Source organism: Capra hircus, chromosome 6 (genome assembly GCF_001704415.2).
Source record: "Capra hircus breed San Clemente chromosome 6, ASM170441v1, whole genome shotgun sequence".
NCBI classification, from domain to species: domain Eukaryota; kingdom Metazoa; phylum Chordata; class Mammalia; order Artiodactyla; family Bovidae; genus Capra; species Capra hircus.
Genome location: NC_030813.1, coordinates 117,244,144 through 117,260,677, shown reverse-complemented (window position 1 = coordinate 117,260,677; position 16,534 = coordinate 117,244,144). Strand labels below are relative to the sequence as shown.

The following is a 16,534-nucleotide window of genomic DNA, read 5'->3' as shown; positions in this document are numbered from 1 at the left end:
CCCGACCCTCCCGGCCGCGCTCCGGCCCCGCCCCGGCCACCACGCCCGCCCCCGGCTGACCCCGCCTGCCCGGGTCCCGCCGAGATCCCTCCCCGCGCCAGCGGTCACGTGGCGCGCGACCCGGAGGCGGAACCGGACGGCGGGGCGTGGACCTCGGCTCTCGGAGCGCGGAGCGCCGGGGGCGTCTGCAGGGATTGGGGTGCGCCCGCCCCCGCCATGCGTCCCCCGCGCCCCTCCGCCGCGCTGCTCGCCGTTCTGGGCGCGCTTTGGGCGGCGGCGCTCGCGGCCGCCGAGGCCCCGCACCTGGTGCGCGTGGACGCGGCCCGCGCGCTGCGGCCCCTGCGGCCCTTCTGGAGGAGCACCGGCTTCTGGTGAGCTCCGCGCGGGGACACCGAGGTCTCGGCGGCCCAACTAGCCAGCGCCTGCCCGCCGCGCGCTCCTCCCAAACGGCCCGCGGCCTCGCGCCCCGACCCGGGCCTCCGGGGCCCCTTGTCGCAGCTGGAGCGGGCGCCCCGAGTGAGGGGGGCCGCGGCTCCCTCCTTCCTTTGGGGCCGGCCCTCAGGGTGGGGCGCTCCTCTCTGTCTGCTGGCCCTGTGCCACGCTTCCACCGCTGCAGCCGCGGTTTTCCAGCTGAGCAGCTGCCCCTGCTGTCAGGGCCTGGGGCCGGGTCCCAGGGGTGCCTGGTCACCCCCAGGAGTCTGAAGAGCCTGGTGGCCGCCCAGGACACCCCAGGCTGCAGGAGGGGCTGTGGCCTAGAACCGTCTCAAGGGGGCAACCTCAGCGTCTCCCACGACCCTGCAGTGGGACCTGTTCCCGTGACTGGTGCCCCTAGTGGCCTCTGTCAGGCTCGGAGCTGACGGTCGGGCAGGGCTTAGGTGGGGATATGGCTTCCCCGGGAGCGCTTGACCCCGATAAACCTCAGGCTTCACCCAGTCCTGGCGTTAGGGACCGATGTATTATGTCAGGGGCAGTAGAATTCATGGGCAGAAAGGCACACCCCATCCCTTCCCTGGGTTTGCAGGTGGGGTGTGTGCGGAGGCTGTTCCACGAGCCCCTCCCCTGGGGACTGATGGCTCCACTCCCCCCTCGTTTTGTCCCCAGTCCCCCGCTGCCGCACGGCCAGGCCGACCAGTATGACCTCAGCTGGGATCAGCAGCTCAACCTGGCCTACGTGGGCGCAGTTCCTCATGGCGGCATTGAGCAGGTTCGGACCCACTGGCTGCTGGACCTCATCACGGCCAGGTGGGTGACGGAGGCGCTGGGCTGCTGGGCAGAGCCCCTGGGGGCGGTACGGGCAAGACTGAGAGGAGGTGGCGTCTGGGCTGGAGGACAGTGCGGCATGCGCCCTGGTCAGGGCTCAGTGAGGGGGTGTCGCGCCCGGGAGCCACTGCCCTTCTGCTTCTCGGCAAAGACCGCGTGGGGCAGGGACAGTGCAGGGCCCCCTCCCAGCAGTCCCTGCCTCGGGCACAGCAGGCGTCCTGCTGATGGCCACCCTGGAGGCACGGCTGGACCCCGCAGCGGCGAGTGGGCACACTTGCTCTGCTCAGGCTGTGCGGGGTTGCCCCGTCAGGCCCAGGCTGCAGGCATGTTGGTCCCTCTGCCTTTGGCCCTGCGAGGCCCAGCGGGGCTGAGGTACACGGTGTGAGAGACACTTGGGTGTGTGCAGCGTGGGGTTTCCTCGACACAGAGACCCTCACGTTCTGGCCAGAGCAGCCAGCTCTCACTGGGGGTGGGGGCTGGCGGCTCAAGGGACCGATGTCCTTTTGGCACCTCGAACGCCAGGTGACTGCCTCAGGGTCCTCCAAGTGAGACAGGACGCCAAGTGTCAGACTGCCCCCAGGGACCGTGGGCGCACAGCGCCGTGCCTGTCTCAGGGTGCCGTGACGGGCATGGGCGTGGGGGCTGGCCGTGGGCGCTGGCTCCGCTAGAGGATGGAGTTGGCGGCTGCCAGCTCTTGGTGGCGGGCGTGGGCCGCCTGCACGGCACAGTGCACGCTGGGGAACAGCTGCCCGTCCTCAGCCGCGTCCCCCTGGTCCTCCCCAAGGAAGCCGCCTCTCCTCAGTGTGTCCGTTACCGAGGGGTTGCAGCAGGCCAGGAGCAGGCTGATGCCCAAGGCCCCATAGTCTCGGTGCAGCTCCTGCAGCGTGGCCAGGCCGGCCACGTCCAGGAACAGCAGCGGGGCACAGTCGATGACCACCGCGTGGAAGCGGGTCGCCGCGGGCACCAGTGAGGCTGCGCCGCTCCCGGAGCCCGGGTCCCTGCCCCCCGCGGGGCCTCCCGTGCCGGCCCCCAGCCCGGGGCCCCTCTCCTTCCTCCTGGCGACCTCGCAGCCCGCGTCCAGCCCTGTGAGGCTGTACAGCGACTGCAGGAAGAAGTCTTTGTTGGCGTAATAGAGCGGCCCCGTGAAGCGGAACACCTGCACGCCCGGCTCAGGGGCCAGGCCCTCAAACTCCGCCGGGTCCCCGAAGAAGCTGGAGCCCCCAGCGCGGGCGAGCAGGGCAGCACGCGGGCGGCGGGTGCGGCCGGCCAGGCTGAGCAGCGAAAGCAGGACACCGGCCAGGAGCCCGGCCTCGGTGCTGACCAGCACGCAGGTGGCGGCCGTGGCCACCCAGACCAGCGCGTCGGCGGGGCTGAGCCGCCACAGGCGGGGGACGTCCCGCATCTTGCGCAGGGCCCCGCGCAGGCTGACCACAATGACACAGGCCAGCACGCTCCGCTGCAGGTCCCGGAACAGCGGCGCCAGAACCAGGAGCACCAGCAGCACCACGGCGGCGCTGACCACGCTGGACAGCTGCGTGCGGCAGCCTGTCGCCGTCTTCACCAGGCTCTTGGCCAGCGCAGCGCTCGTGGCAAAGCAGTGGAAGAAGGCGGGCAGCACGTTGCAGCAGCCCACGGCCAGGAGCTCCTGGTTGGCGCGCACGGTGTAGCCGTGGCTGCGGGCGAACATCTCCGCCAGCGAGATGGAGAAAGCGGAGCCCACGAGGGCCAGGGAGGCGGCGTCCAGCGCCACCCGCCACATCAGCCCTGCGTCTGGCACCCGTGGGGCCATGAAGCCGGTGGGGATGTCACCCGCCACGCTAGAGCCGAAGCGCCCGTGGAACTGCCCGAAGTGGGACACGAGCGTGGCCACCACGATCACCAGCAGCTCGGTGGGCAGCGGCACCCTCAGGCGGTGCCGGAAACGGTCCGAGAGCTCCTTGGCGGCCAGCAGCACGGCCAGGCACACAGCGCTGGTGAGCACGTCGCACAGGTTGGCCTGCCCGGCACTGCGCAGCAGGCTCAGCCACGTGCTGACCACCAGGCCCGGCCCCTGGTGCCGCGGGACCCGCACACCCAGCAGGTGCCGGAGCTGGGAGGTCAGGATGGTCACCGAGGCCCCCATGGCAAAGCCGTCCAACAGCGGCTGCGAGAGGTAGGCGGACACGAAGCCCAGCCCGAGGATGCCCATGAGAACCTGTGGACAAGCCGCAGCTGCAGGCAGACAGCCCCACCCCGCCCTCACACTGCCTGTCTCCCTGGGGCCCACACGAGGCGGCCCAGCAGACGCTGGAGCGCACGCCATGTCCACAGGGCGCAGCACAGCCTCACAGACGGGGACTCCAGGAGTCGGAAGGCACGCCACCCCCCTCCCAGGAGAGCTGAGAGCAGGGACTGGGGTGGCCTTTGGGAAGAGGTAGGTGCCCGGGTCCGGGGAGGCCTCAGGAAGGCAGGTGGGCCCCAGGGTCCCACTTGGGACAGGAAGCCAGGGAGGACTTGGGGCCAGGTGAGGCAGTGGGGCATGCCTGGGCCCGGGGCCACAGCCCGCGGCCACCCAGACAGGCTCCCCGTGGGGGCGCAGGCACAGCCCCTCACCTGGTAAACCCCGGCCACCAGCGTGAGGGCGGTGGCCACGCGGATGGCGTAGCAGTCCCGCGCGCAGTCCTGCAGCCCGAGTGCCAGTGCGGCTGCCGAGCTGTTGAGGCTGCTGTGGTTGGCCCCGGGCCCTGGGCCATCCTGGGCGGGGTCGAAGCCAGCCAGCAGGAGTTCGCGGTCCACCACCTGGCCCACCATGAGGGAGAGCAGGCTGAAGATGCCCACGGAGACGTGGCGTGAGGTGCCCATGAGGAAGTAGATGAGGTTCGAGAAGAAGGACGTGTAGAGGCTGTAGATGGGCTGCAGCCCGGCCAGCAGCGAGTAGGCGATGGCCTGCGGCACCAGGATGATGCCGATGACCAGCCCGGACATGACGTCGCCCGCCAGTGCTTCCCGGGGCCGGTACTGGCGGAGCCAGCAGATGGCGGGGAACAGGGCCTGCAGCTGCGCCCAGGCGCCCTGCACGCTGCAGGCACAGCTCCGCCGCAGCCCAGCCTTCAGGGCCTCGCCCAGGCCCGGGGACGGCGGGGTGCGCCGTCGGACCAGCAACAGCCGCCCGCCCCGCTCCATGTACTCGGGGGACGCTTCCATCGTGGGGCAGCGGTCCCCCCGGAGAACCTGCAAAGCGGGCGGAGGTGGGTGTCACCATTGGGGCGGCCAAGCTGTCAGGGTCAGGGGGCCTCGTGGGAGCCAGACGCACCCACACCAGTGGCTGTCCCACCCGCCATCCGGACACCTGGCCCGGGGCAACAGGAAGAGCCCCGCAGAGGCCGGAGCTCCGAGCCCACGCTGCAGCAGCGCCGGCCGTGGCCACTCCTGGCGCAGACTCCGGCACAGGCGGTGCAGCTGGGGGGTAAGGGGGGCGATGCGCCTGCCACCCGCCGGGGGTCCTGGACGCAGGCCCCCTTTCCCAGCATGAGTTAGTGCAGCTGGGTTCTGGCTCAGACCCCATGGGTACCGTGGGAAGCGCGTGCCAACCGTTCTCGCGGTCCAGAGGGCAGCCTGCCGCTCGGGCCCGGCCCGACCTGCCGCCTGCTCAGCGAGCACCAGGGCACTGCTCCCAGCTGTCCTGAGGGCCCTCCGGCCTGCCACTCTTGACGTCCCCCTCGTGACGGTCTCTGCCCACCCAGAGCCTGGTTACCCCAGCAGGTGCACACAGGGCTGGGGCCTGGGGCCTGGGGCGGCCCTGTGTGCAGAGGACGGGTGCAGCTCCGGCCCTTCGTGAGGCGGGTGTGGCGCCTGGCGGCTCTGTTGGGGTCCCCTGAGCTCAGCCAGAATTCTGGGGTCCAAGGGCGTCGGTTGAGGACTGTTTGAACGCCTGGGAGTCCATAGAAGAAACCTCGGGGTCGGGCCTTGTTGCTCTGCAGATGGGGCCTGACCTCTGCTGTGGCCAGGTGGTCCAGAGCCCCGCTGTCCTGCAGCAGGCCCCGGGGGACTCTCACCTGAGGGACCCCTCCCGGGCTCGGCGTGTAGATCAGGCCTGGCGCGTCTGTCCCAGGGACCCTCCGGCTCAGTCTGCAGGTGGGGTGTGCCTTGGTGGGCTCAGGCCAAGCTGGCCCGCGCTGGCCAGCAGGCAGTGGTCTGTGCTCAGCATCTGACTGCCCAGCTTGCTGGGCTTGCAGTTAAATCATTTACTCCAGAGACTGCTGAGTCACAGGTTTCCCCAAGATGAGCGTTACCTGAGCGGCTAATCCGGGGAGTTGTTCTGTACTCAGAGGCTCAGAGAATGACAATTGTGTGGGCCTTTCATAAGCTTCCAGCCTCCCAGGAGCCGGGCTCCAGGTGCGGACAGGGCAGCTGGGGTGGGGGCGGGGAGCAGCCAGCGGGTGAGCCCTCAGCTCAGGGGCAAGTCCACAGCTTCCAGGACCTGGAACGTGGGCAAGGGTGGGGGTCTGCGGGAAGGACGCGCCCCCCCAGCGCCATCCCTGGACATCCTGTCTTCCAGGAGGTGGGTCTGGTCCGTGCCGAAGCTGGCTGGGCCCCAGGCAGACACGGGCTGGCTTCTGCTCTGGGTCTGTGTGGAGGGCAGGCCTGAGGACTCTAGGGTTGCCGGTATGGAGATCCAATAACCAGCTGGGCGTGTCCTTCCTGCTGGGGGCGGTGGGGGCCTTGGGTCTGCCCTCTGGAGCCCAACCCGCTGGCTCTCAGCCAGGTGCTGACCCTGTGTTGAGGGCGGGTGCCTGGCCTCACCACACCTCCGTCCGTTCCTCCAGGGTGGTGGGACCTGCCTCTTGGGGCCAGTGGGAAGGTAAACGGTCGCTTTAGAGAACCGCCCTCATGTCCCACACACAGTGAACTGAGTGGGCTGCTGCTCTAAAGGGTACTCAGGACCTCAGTTCTCCCACCTTGAAAAGGAACAGGTGGGTGTCTGAGGGGCAGCATGGCGAGAGGAGCCCATCTCCTGGGCCATGAGTGTCCTCCACCCTGGGCGCCGGGCCAGGGTCGCTGTGACGAGGCTGCAAGGCAGAACTGGCCTGGGCCTGCTGTCCCCCGAGGCCCCTGGTGATGGGGGGTGGGCGGAGGTCTCTCCAGGTTCCTAACACACTCGGCCTCACTCTGGGACCTTCCCCCAGAGCCCCCTGAAAGGTGTGTCCTGTTCTCACGTCCACAGCCTGGCTGGGGAAGACCAGAGCCCCATTTGGGGGCCACAATGGGGGTGGAACCCCAGGATGGGCGGGGGAGCACCCAAGAGTGGGAGGTCTCCCCGCACCTGCAGCAGCAGGCTGTGTGGTCAGCGCCCAGGCCCCGCCGCTCAGCTCCAGACAGATTCCCCGCCCTTGAGGACTCCGCCAGAGCCTGGGCCACCCCAGCGTGTCGCCCCCACCCCTCAGCGGGCCCCCCCTGCTGCCCAGAGTCCTACCCAGGGCCCACTTGACCCTAGCGGGGAGCTGTTTGCCCAAGGATGTGGTTTATTTACAGGAGCCACTGGCCCGCGAGCAGGCAGGATGAGTCACGGCTGCCCAGGGGCAGATAAGAGTCCTCTCCGGGCTGGAGCGTGCACCCTCCGGGTCACAGCGCTTATCTTCCAACCCGGCTACCAGCAGGACGGGAACTGCCACGTGGGCAGAGGTGGAGCTGGGGGCCTCAGCCTGGGGAAGGGGTGCTCTGCCCACCCTGGGAGTCTCTGTGGGTGGGGGTAAGGCCCAGGCTGTGCACACAGGGGTTCCTGAGTGCGTGGAGTGGCGGTGGTGGGATGTGATGGGCTAGGGAGCTGGTGCGGGGAGGGGAGGGGAGCCTGGAGGTGGGAGGGCATTCTGGGGACTGGGCGGGTGGAGACACCCCGGGAGGGCTGTCTGGGGGCTGGCCTGACTGCGGTGGTGGTGGGGTTGGGCCTTCTACTCCCCCAGCCCCTGCGTCTAAGCAAGTGAGGAGGTACAGCTGAGGAGGCTTCACTCCTGTCCTTGGTGGAACCAGCAGGACCCCCGGGGGCCTGAGCCGCGCTGTCTGCCCTCTGCGCTTTGAGGCCCCGGTTCTTCGCTGTGGTCTGAGTGGGAACACAGGCACGGCCTTGGGGCCCGGGGCCTTGCTGGCTGAAGCCCACTGCAGACTTTTCTGCGTGGGCAGGAGACAGCAGGGCCCTGGCGCGCAGCTGGACCGCAGAGGGCACGCGGGGGGGGGGGGGGCGGCCCTCCGTTTGCCTCCTCCAGTCCTGTGCACAGTCGTTTAACACTGGTCCTCAAATCACCGTCTCCATAGCTGAGTTCACGTATTTGGAAAGGAGCTTTGTGTCCCCACGGCACGTGAGAAGAGCCAGCCCATCCTCATCTCCAGGGCGCAGCTCGCGGTTAGTCTCCCCACTGCCCAGTCGCAGCCCCGGCTGGGCGGCGCTTCCCGGCCTCCGCGCTGGGCGCTCTCGGCCCCGCCCCGCGCACTCGCCCACGCCGGCCGCACGCGTCCCACCCGCACCGAGCAGGGGCGGCCCGGGCTCCCGCCGCGTGCATTTCCACACATGGTCTGCCCGTCGCCCCCCTCACGAGTGCGCCCCCACTCCGCACCGCCCCCAAGCCGAGCAGCGCGGCTCCAGCCTGCGCCCCCGCCTGCCCGCGCATCCCTTCCTGCACCAGCCGGGGAGCACCCCGACCGGGCGTCCCTACTCTTCCACGAGCGGGGCCTGGGCCCCGCCCCGCGGACGCGAGCACTCACCTGGGCGCCGCCCGCCGGGTCCTCGCGGCGCACGCGCTCGGGCAGAGGGGCGGGGGTGGGCTCGGCGCCGCCCGGCTGGCCGCCTGCGCGGTGAATGAAGCCCGTTGTGCAGCTGCCGCTGTGCGCCCGCCGCGGCCCGGCCCCCTTGCAGGAACGGAAGGCGACCCCGCCTGTGCCTCCCACCCAGGATTGGCCCCTGCGGGGCAGCAGGGTGGAGAGGAGCTGGGGCGACTGCGTCGGTGACCCCGGCCCCTGCAGGGGATCGCTGGGCTGGGCTGGGCCGCGCACTGCAGCGCTGGCTCAGCCCTCTCGCTGGCTTTGATCGCTCCCATTCCTTCCCCAGTCGGGGCTGAGACGGATGGAGACCTGGGCATCAACAATGGGGCCCAAGGGCCGCCCCTCCGGGACTCTGTGCCCGGGATCCCCCCAGTGTTGGGTCTTCTGGTCCCCGAGGAGCAAGTGTCCCGACCCCCAGGGCATTTCCGGGGGCCGACGCCGGACGGGTCAGCGGACCTCTCAGGAGGTCCGCTCGGAGTGACGGGCTGGCATCGGCCCTGCGGCCGGGGCTCCCCTAGCGGCACCCTGCTGACCCGGGACCAGAGCGCGGGAACAGCATTTACCCGAGGACTTCCTCGCTCGCGGGATCCGCAGAGAGCGCCTCGCACCTGCTCCTCAGCGTCACCCACCCCCACCTGCGGGACTTTGGAGCCTGCCCCCTGCCGCGCATTTAATTTTTACCCTACCGCTCAAGGTTTTTTCCGTTTGCTGCTGATTGTGACCTTTGGAGGGGGGGAGGGGCGGATCCCCGCTGCGCAGCACGTGCCGTGGGGCTGCCCCCCGCCCCAGGCGGGAAGACCGGGCCCGACGGGAGCCGGAGGCACTTGGGTGCGTGGTGGCTCGGCCTCGACTCTGTGTAGAGAAGAGTGGGGGGCCGGAGGCCCGGGAGGAGGGTGCTGACTTGCCCAAGCGCTCGCTCTCCGTCCGGGGCTCAGCGCTGGTCAGCCCAGACCGGGGTGAGACAGAACAGAGCAGGTCAGGGCCGGATTCCCCCGGACTTCACCCTCTGCCCTCCGCCGCCGCCGCGCACGGGAGGGAGCCGCTGGGGGCGCAGCTGCAACTCCAGCTCCGATCTGGACCCGGTGGGCCTCACACCCTCTCTGCTCCGCCCGCCCCGCACGCCTCCGCGCGACCACCGGGCACCGGCTCCCTTTGCCAGCCCCCGAGCCGAGTTCCCCTCGGATGCTCACCTCCGCGCCACACCAGCACGCCAAGGCCCATCTTACTCAGCTTCCCCCTGCCTGCCCCTGCCCGCTGCAGCCGCCCCCGACCCAGGGCCTCAAGCGAAGCCCCTCAGTCAGTGCGAGCTGCCCCTCCTCCACATCCATCCGCTCAGCTCCACACCACCGCTCAGAACTGTGGTTTTGGGGCGATTATGTCAGTGTGGGTTCGAAAATGGTAACAAATGTCCCACTCTGGGAGTTGACTGTGGGGCGGGGGCTGTGCCTGTCGGGTGGCAGACGTAACTGGGAAAGCCTCTACTTCCCTCTCATTTTGCTGTGAGGCCGAAGTGTGCTAAAAAATTAAGCCTCAAAAACATGAAGGCATAAAAGGGGTTCACATTGCTTCTCAGAGTGGGAAGAGGCAGGGGTGCGGTCCATGGTGCCTCTCAGAACGGGGAGGGTGCAGGGGTACTGTCCATGGTGCCAAAAGTGTGGGGAGGGGGCAGGTGTACTGTCAACGGTGCCCGGCAGAGGGGCATGGGGCTCGGGTGCTGTGGCCAGGTCGTCTCTCAGAATGGGGAAAGGGCAGAGGTGCTGTGTCCACAGTACGTCTCCAAGTAGAAGCGGGCAATGGTACTGTCCATGGTACCTCTCACAGTGGGAGGGGGCAGGGGTACTGTGTCTGTAGTACTTCACAGTGGGAAGGGTGGGGTACTGTGTCCACAGTACTTCTCACAGTGGGAGGGGTGGAGATACTGTGTCCACAGTACCTCACAGTGGGAGGGGTGGGGGAGAGTGGGGGGGTGGAGTACTGTGTCCACAGTACCTCACAGTGGGAAGGGTGGGCTTACTATGTCCACAGTACCTCTCACCGTGGGACGGGTGGGGGAGAGTGGGCGGGGTGGGGTACTGTGTCCACAGTACCTCTCATTGCGGGAGGGCACAGGGGTCCCGTGGAGCCAGATCCAGGCCCCTGGCCCCAGGAGGTGCAGGATCTGGCAGGGCAGCGTCCTGCCAGGCCCACCACACAGCCTCCCCCTTCGCTGTGAGCCGTCTTGCTCTCCCTGCCTCCATCCTGTGGCACCTTTTGCAAAAGGTGTGCCTGCCCCTCCTGCTCTGAGCCCCAGGCTGTTCTGAGCCCCTGAAGGCTTGAGAGTGAGCTGTGAGTGACTGCTAGGCTCACACAGTTATCTTCTCAGAGGAGGAAGGCCAATTGTGTCTGGAGCCTAGTCCTGCAGGGCGCCCTGCTGGTTCCCGGGCTGCTTGAGTGGCGGCTGTGGTCTCAGCCCCCGGCCCACCTCCCCACCCTGACACTGAGCATCGTTCCACAGGGGCCTATTCGGGCAGGGCCTGCGCTACAACTTCACCCACTTGGATCGGTACCTGGACCTTCTCAGGGAGAACCAGCTCGTCCCAGGTAAGCTGCCACATCGCCCTGGTGCCGCTGGCCTCCCCGTCTCTCCTTGGCCTGGTTCTTCTGGGTCCTCCTGGCTGCGCACTTGGGGCTGCCTCTGTGCCTGCATGCGCCAGGCAGGTGAGCTGTGGGATGCCACCCTCATTGCTACAGGTTTCGAGCTGATGGGCAGCCCCTCTGGACGCTTCACCAACTTTGAGGACAAGCAGCAGGTGTTTGAGTGGAGGAAGCTGGTCGCTCTCCTCGCCAGGAGATACATCGGTGGGCAGGGCGCGTGCCCTGCGGGGGCGGAGTGGGCACTCTTGGGCAGGCTGCCCTCTGTCCCACCCCCCACCTGGTTTTCTCATGAAGTCACCAAGCCAGGGCCTCCTGATGAGCAAGGGGCTGGGCAGGGGGGGCCAGCTCCCGGGAACCCAGACCCTCCCATCACATCCAAACCTCCCAGCTGTGGTTGACCCCCCCCAGAGGGCTCCATGAGCTGGTGACACCACCCCAGAGGAAAGGCCCTCTTGCCACAGCGAGGACCTTCTGCAGGTAGGTATGGCCTCGAGCACGTTTCCAAGTGGAATTTTGAGACGTGGAACGAGCCAGACCACCACGACTTTGACAACGTGTCCATGACCTTGCAAGGTGGGTGGACTGGCCTCTTGGGGTCCTGCGGATCTGGGAGGGGTTGGCAGCGGGCCCCTTTGGCCCCGGGTGTGGACTCTGTGTCCTTCCCGCCCAGGCTTCTTGAACTACTACGACGCCTGCTCTGAGGGTCTGCGAGCAGCCAGCCCAGCTCTGCGCCTGGGCGGCCCTGGAGACGCCTTCCACGCGCTGCCCCACTCGCCGCTCTGCTGGGGCCTCCTGGGGCACTGTAACAACGGCAGCAACTTCTTCACCGGGGAGGTGGGCGTGCGGCTGGACTACATCGCGCTGCACAAGAAGGTAGGCTGGGGACCTCGCGCTTCCACCCCTGCTCCACACCCGCGGCCCCTCGGCGGCCCTCCGGAGGTGCTCAGGCGGCTGCTCGCAGGGCGCGGGCAGCTCCATCTCCATCCTAGAGCAGGAGGCGGCAGTCGTGCAGCAAATCCAGCGGCTCTTCCCCAAGTTTGCTGACACCCCCATTTACAACGACGAGGCTGACCCGCTGGTGGGCTGGTCCCTGCCGCAGCCCTGGAGGGCCGACGTGACCTACGCGGCCATGGTCGTGAAGGTGGGCCCGCCCCCGGGAGCCCCGGGTGGGAGGGTGGGCTCCCCACCGGCGCGGTCCCAGCCACCCCGACGTCCGCAGGTTGTCGCGCAGCACCAGAACCTGCTGCTGGCGAACGCCAGCTCCGCCGTCCGCTACACGCTCCTAAGCAACGACAACGCCTTCCTGAGCTACCATCCGCACCAGTTCTCCCAGCGCACGCTCACCGCGCGCTTCCAGGTCAACAACACGCGCCCGCCGCACGTGCAGCTGCTGCGCAAGCCGGTGCTCACCGCCATGGCGCTGCTGGCGCTGCTGGGTGAGCGGCGGGCCGCCCCGCGCCGCCTGCTGCGGGAGCCGGGCCGGGTCGCGGCCTCGGCTGGACGGGGATGTCTCTGTAGGCCAGGGGTAGCCTGTGCAAAGGCCCGAGGGCCAACGGACCCTGCCGCGGAGCGGGGAGCTCTTCTCTCGCCCCTCCCCGCTCTGTTCCTAGCTCACGGGGCCAAGGAGGTTGTGATGTGGCCAGGGACCTCCCGCGGGGGGCGAGTGGTGGGAAGCCCGGCCCGGGAGGGCACAGCGGCCGGGACCCCGGTGTTGACCGCCCCTGCGTGCCTGCAGACGGCGAGCAACTCTGGGCCGAGGTGTCGCGGGACGGCGCGGTGCTGGACAGCAACCACACGGTGGGCGTCCTGGCCAGCGCCCACCGCCCCACTGGCCCGGCCGACGCCTGGCGCGCCACGGTGCTGGTTTACGGGAGCGATGACACCCGCGCCCACGCCAACCGCACGGTCCCCTTGGTTCTCAGCCTGCACGGGGTGCCCCCGGGCCCCGGTGAGTAGGGGTCGCGGGGAGGGGACCCCGGCCCTGGGGCGGGCGGGGCCTGGAGGAGGCGAGGCGCGGCCCCAGCATCTGGCTCCGCAGAGGTCGTCTTTGTCCAGCTCTACGTGGACAACTGGCTCTGCAACCCCTACGGCGAGTGGCGGCGCCTGGGCAGGCCGGTGTTCCCCTCCGCAGCGCAGTTCCGGCGCATGCGCGCGGCCGAGGTCCGCGGGGAGGGGGAGGGGGAGGGGAGGGGCGGGCGGGGCCCGGGGCGCCTCCTGAGGTCCCAGGGTCCCGAGCGCCCGACTCTGTCCCCAGGACCCTGCGGCCGTGAAACCGCGCTCCTTCCCCAGCAGCGGCCGCCTGACGCTGCGCCCTCGGCTCGCTCTGCCCTCGCTGCTGCTGCTGCACGTGTGCGCGCGCCCCGAGGAGCCCCCGGGCCAGGCAAGCCGCCGCTCCCCCCGCCCCGCCGCTCCGCCCGCCCGGGGCGCCCCGCCCTGCCAACCCTGCGCTTCGCTCCCCCAGGTGACTCGGCTCCGTGCTCTGCCCCTAGCCCGCGGGCAGCTGCTTTTGGTCTGGTCGGACGAGCGTGTGGGCTCCAAGTGCGTGAGTGCGGCCAGCGCCCCTACCCCTGTCCTCCACCCCGCCTCAGCCCCCAAGTCCTCCCCGCTGCAGGGCCCAGCGCCCCTCGGACCGCCCCGGCAGGATGTGTCCGCGTCCCTCCGCTATTGGCGCCAATGCCCATGGCTCTGCCCCTGTCTGATGTAGAGTGGGGGCGCCTTCAGGGGATCTCTGCCCGTGACGCTTGTGGTCCAGCTCTGTCCTTCCAGCCAGGGTGGCCCTCGTCGCTGCAGGGGGGGTGTTCGCGGCCTGGGAGGGGGAGGGAAGGGCTCTGGGCCTACCCTTTCTGCAGCCCCCCTGGACCCCAGCCTTGGTCTGACCTCCCCAGGTGCCTGTGGACCTATGAGATCCAGTTCTGCCCAGAGGGGGGAGTGTTCGCTCCCATCAGCAGGAAGCCTTCGACTTTTAACCTGTTCGTGTTCAGTCCAGGTGTGCCCGCCGCCTCAGCACAGTCCCTGGGGGGAGTAGGGTGGTCCAGGGCCTCTTGACACCTGGAGTTTGGGGGGAAAGGGGGTTCAGGTTTCAGACAAGCACTTGCCTCTGTGTCCGCAGACACAGCTGTGATCTCCGGCTCCTATCGGGTTTGTGCCGTGGACTATTGGGCCCGGCCAGGCCCCTTCTCCAGCCCCGTGCGGTACCTGGAGGCCCCTGCTTCTTGAGGGCCTCTGCTGCCCAGCGACTGGGCCTGTGCTGACCGTGAGCCTGGGCGGCCAGGAGCCAGGCTGGGCCCAACTGCCAGCAGCCTGCCAGCCAGTCCTCCCCTCTGTTGGTCTCCTCCCGCCCCTCACTCACCCCCTTAAAGTGCCTTATGGCTCACAGTCTCGGGGACAGCCTTCATGGTGGGCACTGGGGACGCACGGCCTGGCTGGAACGTGGCCATGCCCGCCAGCCCACCCGAGGCCCCTGCCCGCCTGTGGGAGCCCGGATTCCTCTCGGCTGGGATGCAGACAAGTGTTGAGTTGGAGTGCCCACCCTGCCTGTCTGGGGTCTCTGGTGTCACCACTGGCTGCAGCGGGCCCACTGTGTCCCCTGGAGGGCAGGACCTGAGGCTCTGCCTGTAGGGGGTGGCCTGGGAGTCCCAGGGGAGCCCAGAGGAGTCCCGCTTCCTGAGGCCCAGCCAGACTGCCCCCTGCGCCCCCCGGGCAGGGGTTTCCAGGCTGCCTGGGCCAGACTGTCTAGCGGAGAGAGAGGCTGACAGCGTCCACTCCGTGGCCGTCTGGGCTGCTCATCCAGCCCCAGGAGGAAACAGATGGCACGTCCAGATGAGGACACCCTAGGGGCTGTGGACGGACGTGTGGGCAGAGGGCAGGGAAGCCACAGGGGTGGTGCGGAACACTGGGGCTCCTCCCCACCCCACCTGCATCCCAGGACAGATGGAGCCCGCAGAGCAAGGTGTGGAGAGGCCCCCAGTGAGGAGAGGAGTGCACCCAGCAGAAGTGGGCCTGACCCCCCCCCACCTGCCGCCGCCTGCTGCCCTCCCAGAGCCGCCTGCGCTCGGGCAGGGGGGCTGCAGGCCTGGCTGAGCGGGGGAAAGGCAAGGCCTGGCCGTCCCCCGACCCTCCCTGAACCTGCTGCCCCGTCGACGTGGAGCGCGCGGGCATGCCGGCCCACCAGCGCCGTGTCCTGGGCAAGGGCGTTGGTTCGGCCATTTTCCATGTGAACCCCAAGATCAGCGCCTGTCCCCCTGCCTCAGGGCTTGGTGCCCAGGGCCCCATTGTCACCAGCCAGCTCTTCTAAGGCCCCCACTCCAAACAGCACTCACATTCCGAGGTCCTGGGGGTAAGGACGTCAGCGTTTGAACTGGGGGAGGCAGTTTGCCTGCACCAAGCCCTGACCCTCTCCTCTGTGGTGGGAACACCTCACCCCAGCATTAAAGCAGCCTCTTCACTTCCTGGCTCGGTGGCCTGAGCACCCAAACAGTCAGGGGCCATCTCAGCTCTCAGCATCCTGGGAGGGGTACCGGGTTCCTTCCTCAGACACCGTGCACCCCACCTACCCTCCAGGGAGCAGAGATCACCCCCTGCCCATCCTTCCAGGCCTAGAACAATGGCCCAGGCTCCTCAGCCTCCAGTTGGGAGCCCACTGCCACCTCACTGCTGGGGAGAGGGCACCTCCTTGGGAGACAGTTGTGGCTTCGCAGCCATCCGCGGGGATTCAGCCCTGGCCCCTGGGTCCCATCGGGACGGTCAAGCCCTGGCTGTCTCCAGGGGCAAGTCACCATCTCCCCTTGGACCATGGCTGGCGTGCCATCAGACAGCCCCCGCGCTGTGGGCGTGTCCTCGCTCTCCGACCGTGTTTCGGTCCTTGCTAGCTCGGGGCTGAGAGTTCTGGAAGGCCACGTCCTCGGCCCCTGCACATCCTCCATCGTCCCTGCTGCCACGGCCGCTGCGCGTGTGTGCCGTGGAACGGCCCCAGGACGGCAAGAGGCTGCCCTGTCTGGCGGCAGGGGTCCCTCCCTGGACCCGTGCGGCCTTCCTGCAGGATGCAGAGCTCTCTGCTCCCCTCCCCAGGCGTTTGTCCCCAGGTGTCTCATCTTCGTCATCCTGAGTCTGGCCCACTGGCTGCCCTGCTGGACGTGGCCTGCTGGAGCCAGACGTGCACCTCGGTCCTGCACGTGCGGAGGTGCTGGTGGGTGTGTGCCCTCGGACTACCCTCCAGGGCCACTGGAGGCTCCCAGAGCGGGCCCACGTGGTGGGGGAGCCTCCGGGTCACACATCCTGCTTCCAGACGCACGGGGCCCAGGCTCTGGACACGTGCTGCGGGCGCTGGCTTCTCACTGGCCTTGGGGTCGTGCTCCTCCGTAAGTGTGGCTGGAGCCGCCCCAGAGCGGCTTCTCGAGAGCAGAGTCGGTCCCAACCGATGAGGAGGCGGCTGTGTTCCAGATTGCCGGGTCCTGGACCAGAGCACTTGCCCGGGGTTGGCCTCAGATGCTCCTGCCAGCAGGGCCCTTGCGGGCCGTCCACCCACGGGCGTGGGCCTGTGTCGTCTCTGGCCGGCACACCTGTGGCCCAGGGGAGGGGTCAGAACGGCGTGTGTAGGTACAGTATCTGCTGCCCCCACCCTGAGCCCCAGCAAGTGCTGGGCTCCCAGAAGAGGTCCTAGGGGAGGAGAGCACCCCCACTTACAGAGAGCACCCCAGCACGGCCAGTACCCCGCCTTCAGGACACCCCAGCACGGCCAGTACCCACCTCCACGGACACCCTAACACTCCCAATACTCACCTTCACGGACACCCCAACACAGGCAGAACCCCACCTTCGGGACACCCCAGCACGGCCAGTACCCCGCCTT

General features: G+C 68.9%; 2 protein-coding genes across 12 annotated transcripts; one reads left to right on the top strand and one right to left on the bottom strand.

Annotated features, from left to right (window-relative positions):
• Positions 133–15,137, top strand: IDUA (iduronidase, alpha-L-). Of its 8 annotated transcripts, none has more exons than XR_001918237.1 (14): positions 134–371; positions 1,102–1,242; positions 10,547–10,632; positions 10,783–10,890; positions 11,164–11,259; positions 11,357–11,559; positions 11,648–11,827; positions 11,906–12,122; positions 12,422–12,634; positions 12,725–12,846; positions 12,941–13,066; positions 13,148–13,228; positions 13,572–13,672; positions 13,796–13,910. XR_001918237.1 is itself a non-coding variant. In XM_018049880.1 (14 exons), the coding sequence occupies exons 1-14, from the start codon at positions 217–219 to the stop codon at positions 13,900–13,902; spliced, it is 1,932 nt and encodes a 643-aa protein (XP_017905369.1). In that variant the 5' UTR covers positions 135–216; the 3' UTR covers positions 13,903–15,137. The 8 variants fall into 8 exon arrangements, 5 of the variants coding, with proteins under 5 accessions (XP_017905371.1, XP_017905373.1, XP_017905372.1 ...); XM_018049880.1 differs by having other exon boundaries at positions 135–371; positions 13,148–13,224; positions 13,796–15,137; XR_001918239.1 differs by lacking the exon at positions 12,725–12,846 and having other exon boundaries at positions 133–371; positions 13,148–13,224; positions 13,796–14,064.
• On the bottom strand, positions 934–8,875 carry SLC26A1 (solute carrier family 26 member 1). 4 transcript variants are annotated; one of them, XM_018049879.1, is made up of 4 exons: positions 8,616–8,875; positions 7,996–8,078; positions 3,853–4,470; positions 934–3,454 (listed from the first exon to the last, which is right to left on the bottom strand). In XM_018049879.1, exons 3-4 carry the CDS (start codon positions 4,441–4,443, stop codon positions 1,925–1,927), a joined length of 2,121 nt encoding a protein of 706 aa, XP_017905368.1. In that variant the 5' UTR covers positions 4,444–4,470; positions 7,996–8,078; positions 8,616–8,875; the 3' UTR covers positions 934–1,924. The 4 variants fall into 4 exon arrangements, with proteins under 4 accessions (XP_017905368.1, XP_017905365.1, XP_017905366.1 ...); XM_018049876.1 differs by lacking the exons at positions 7,996–8,078; positions 8,616–8,875 and adding an exon at positions 5,295–7,635 and having other exon boundaries at positions 3,853–5,170; XM_018049877.1 differs by lacking the exons at positions 7,996–8,078; positions 8,616–8,875 and adding an exon at positions 5,295–7,635.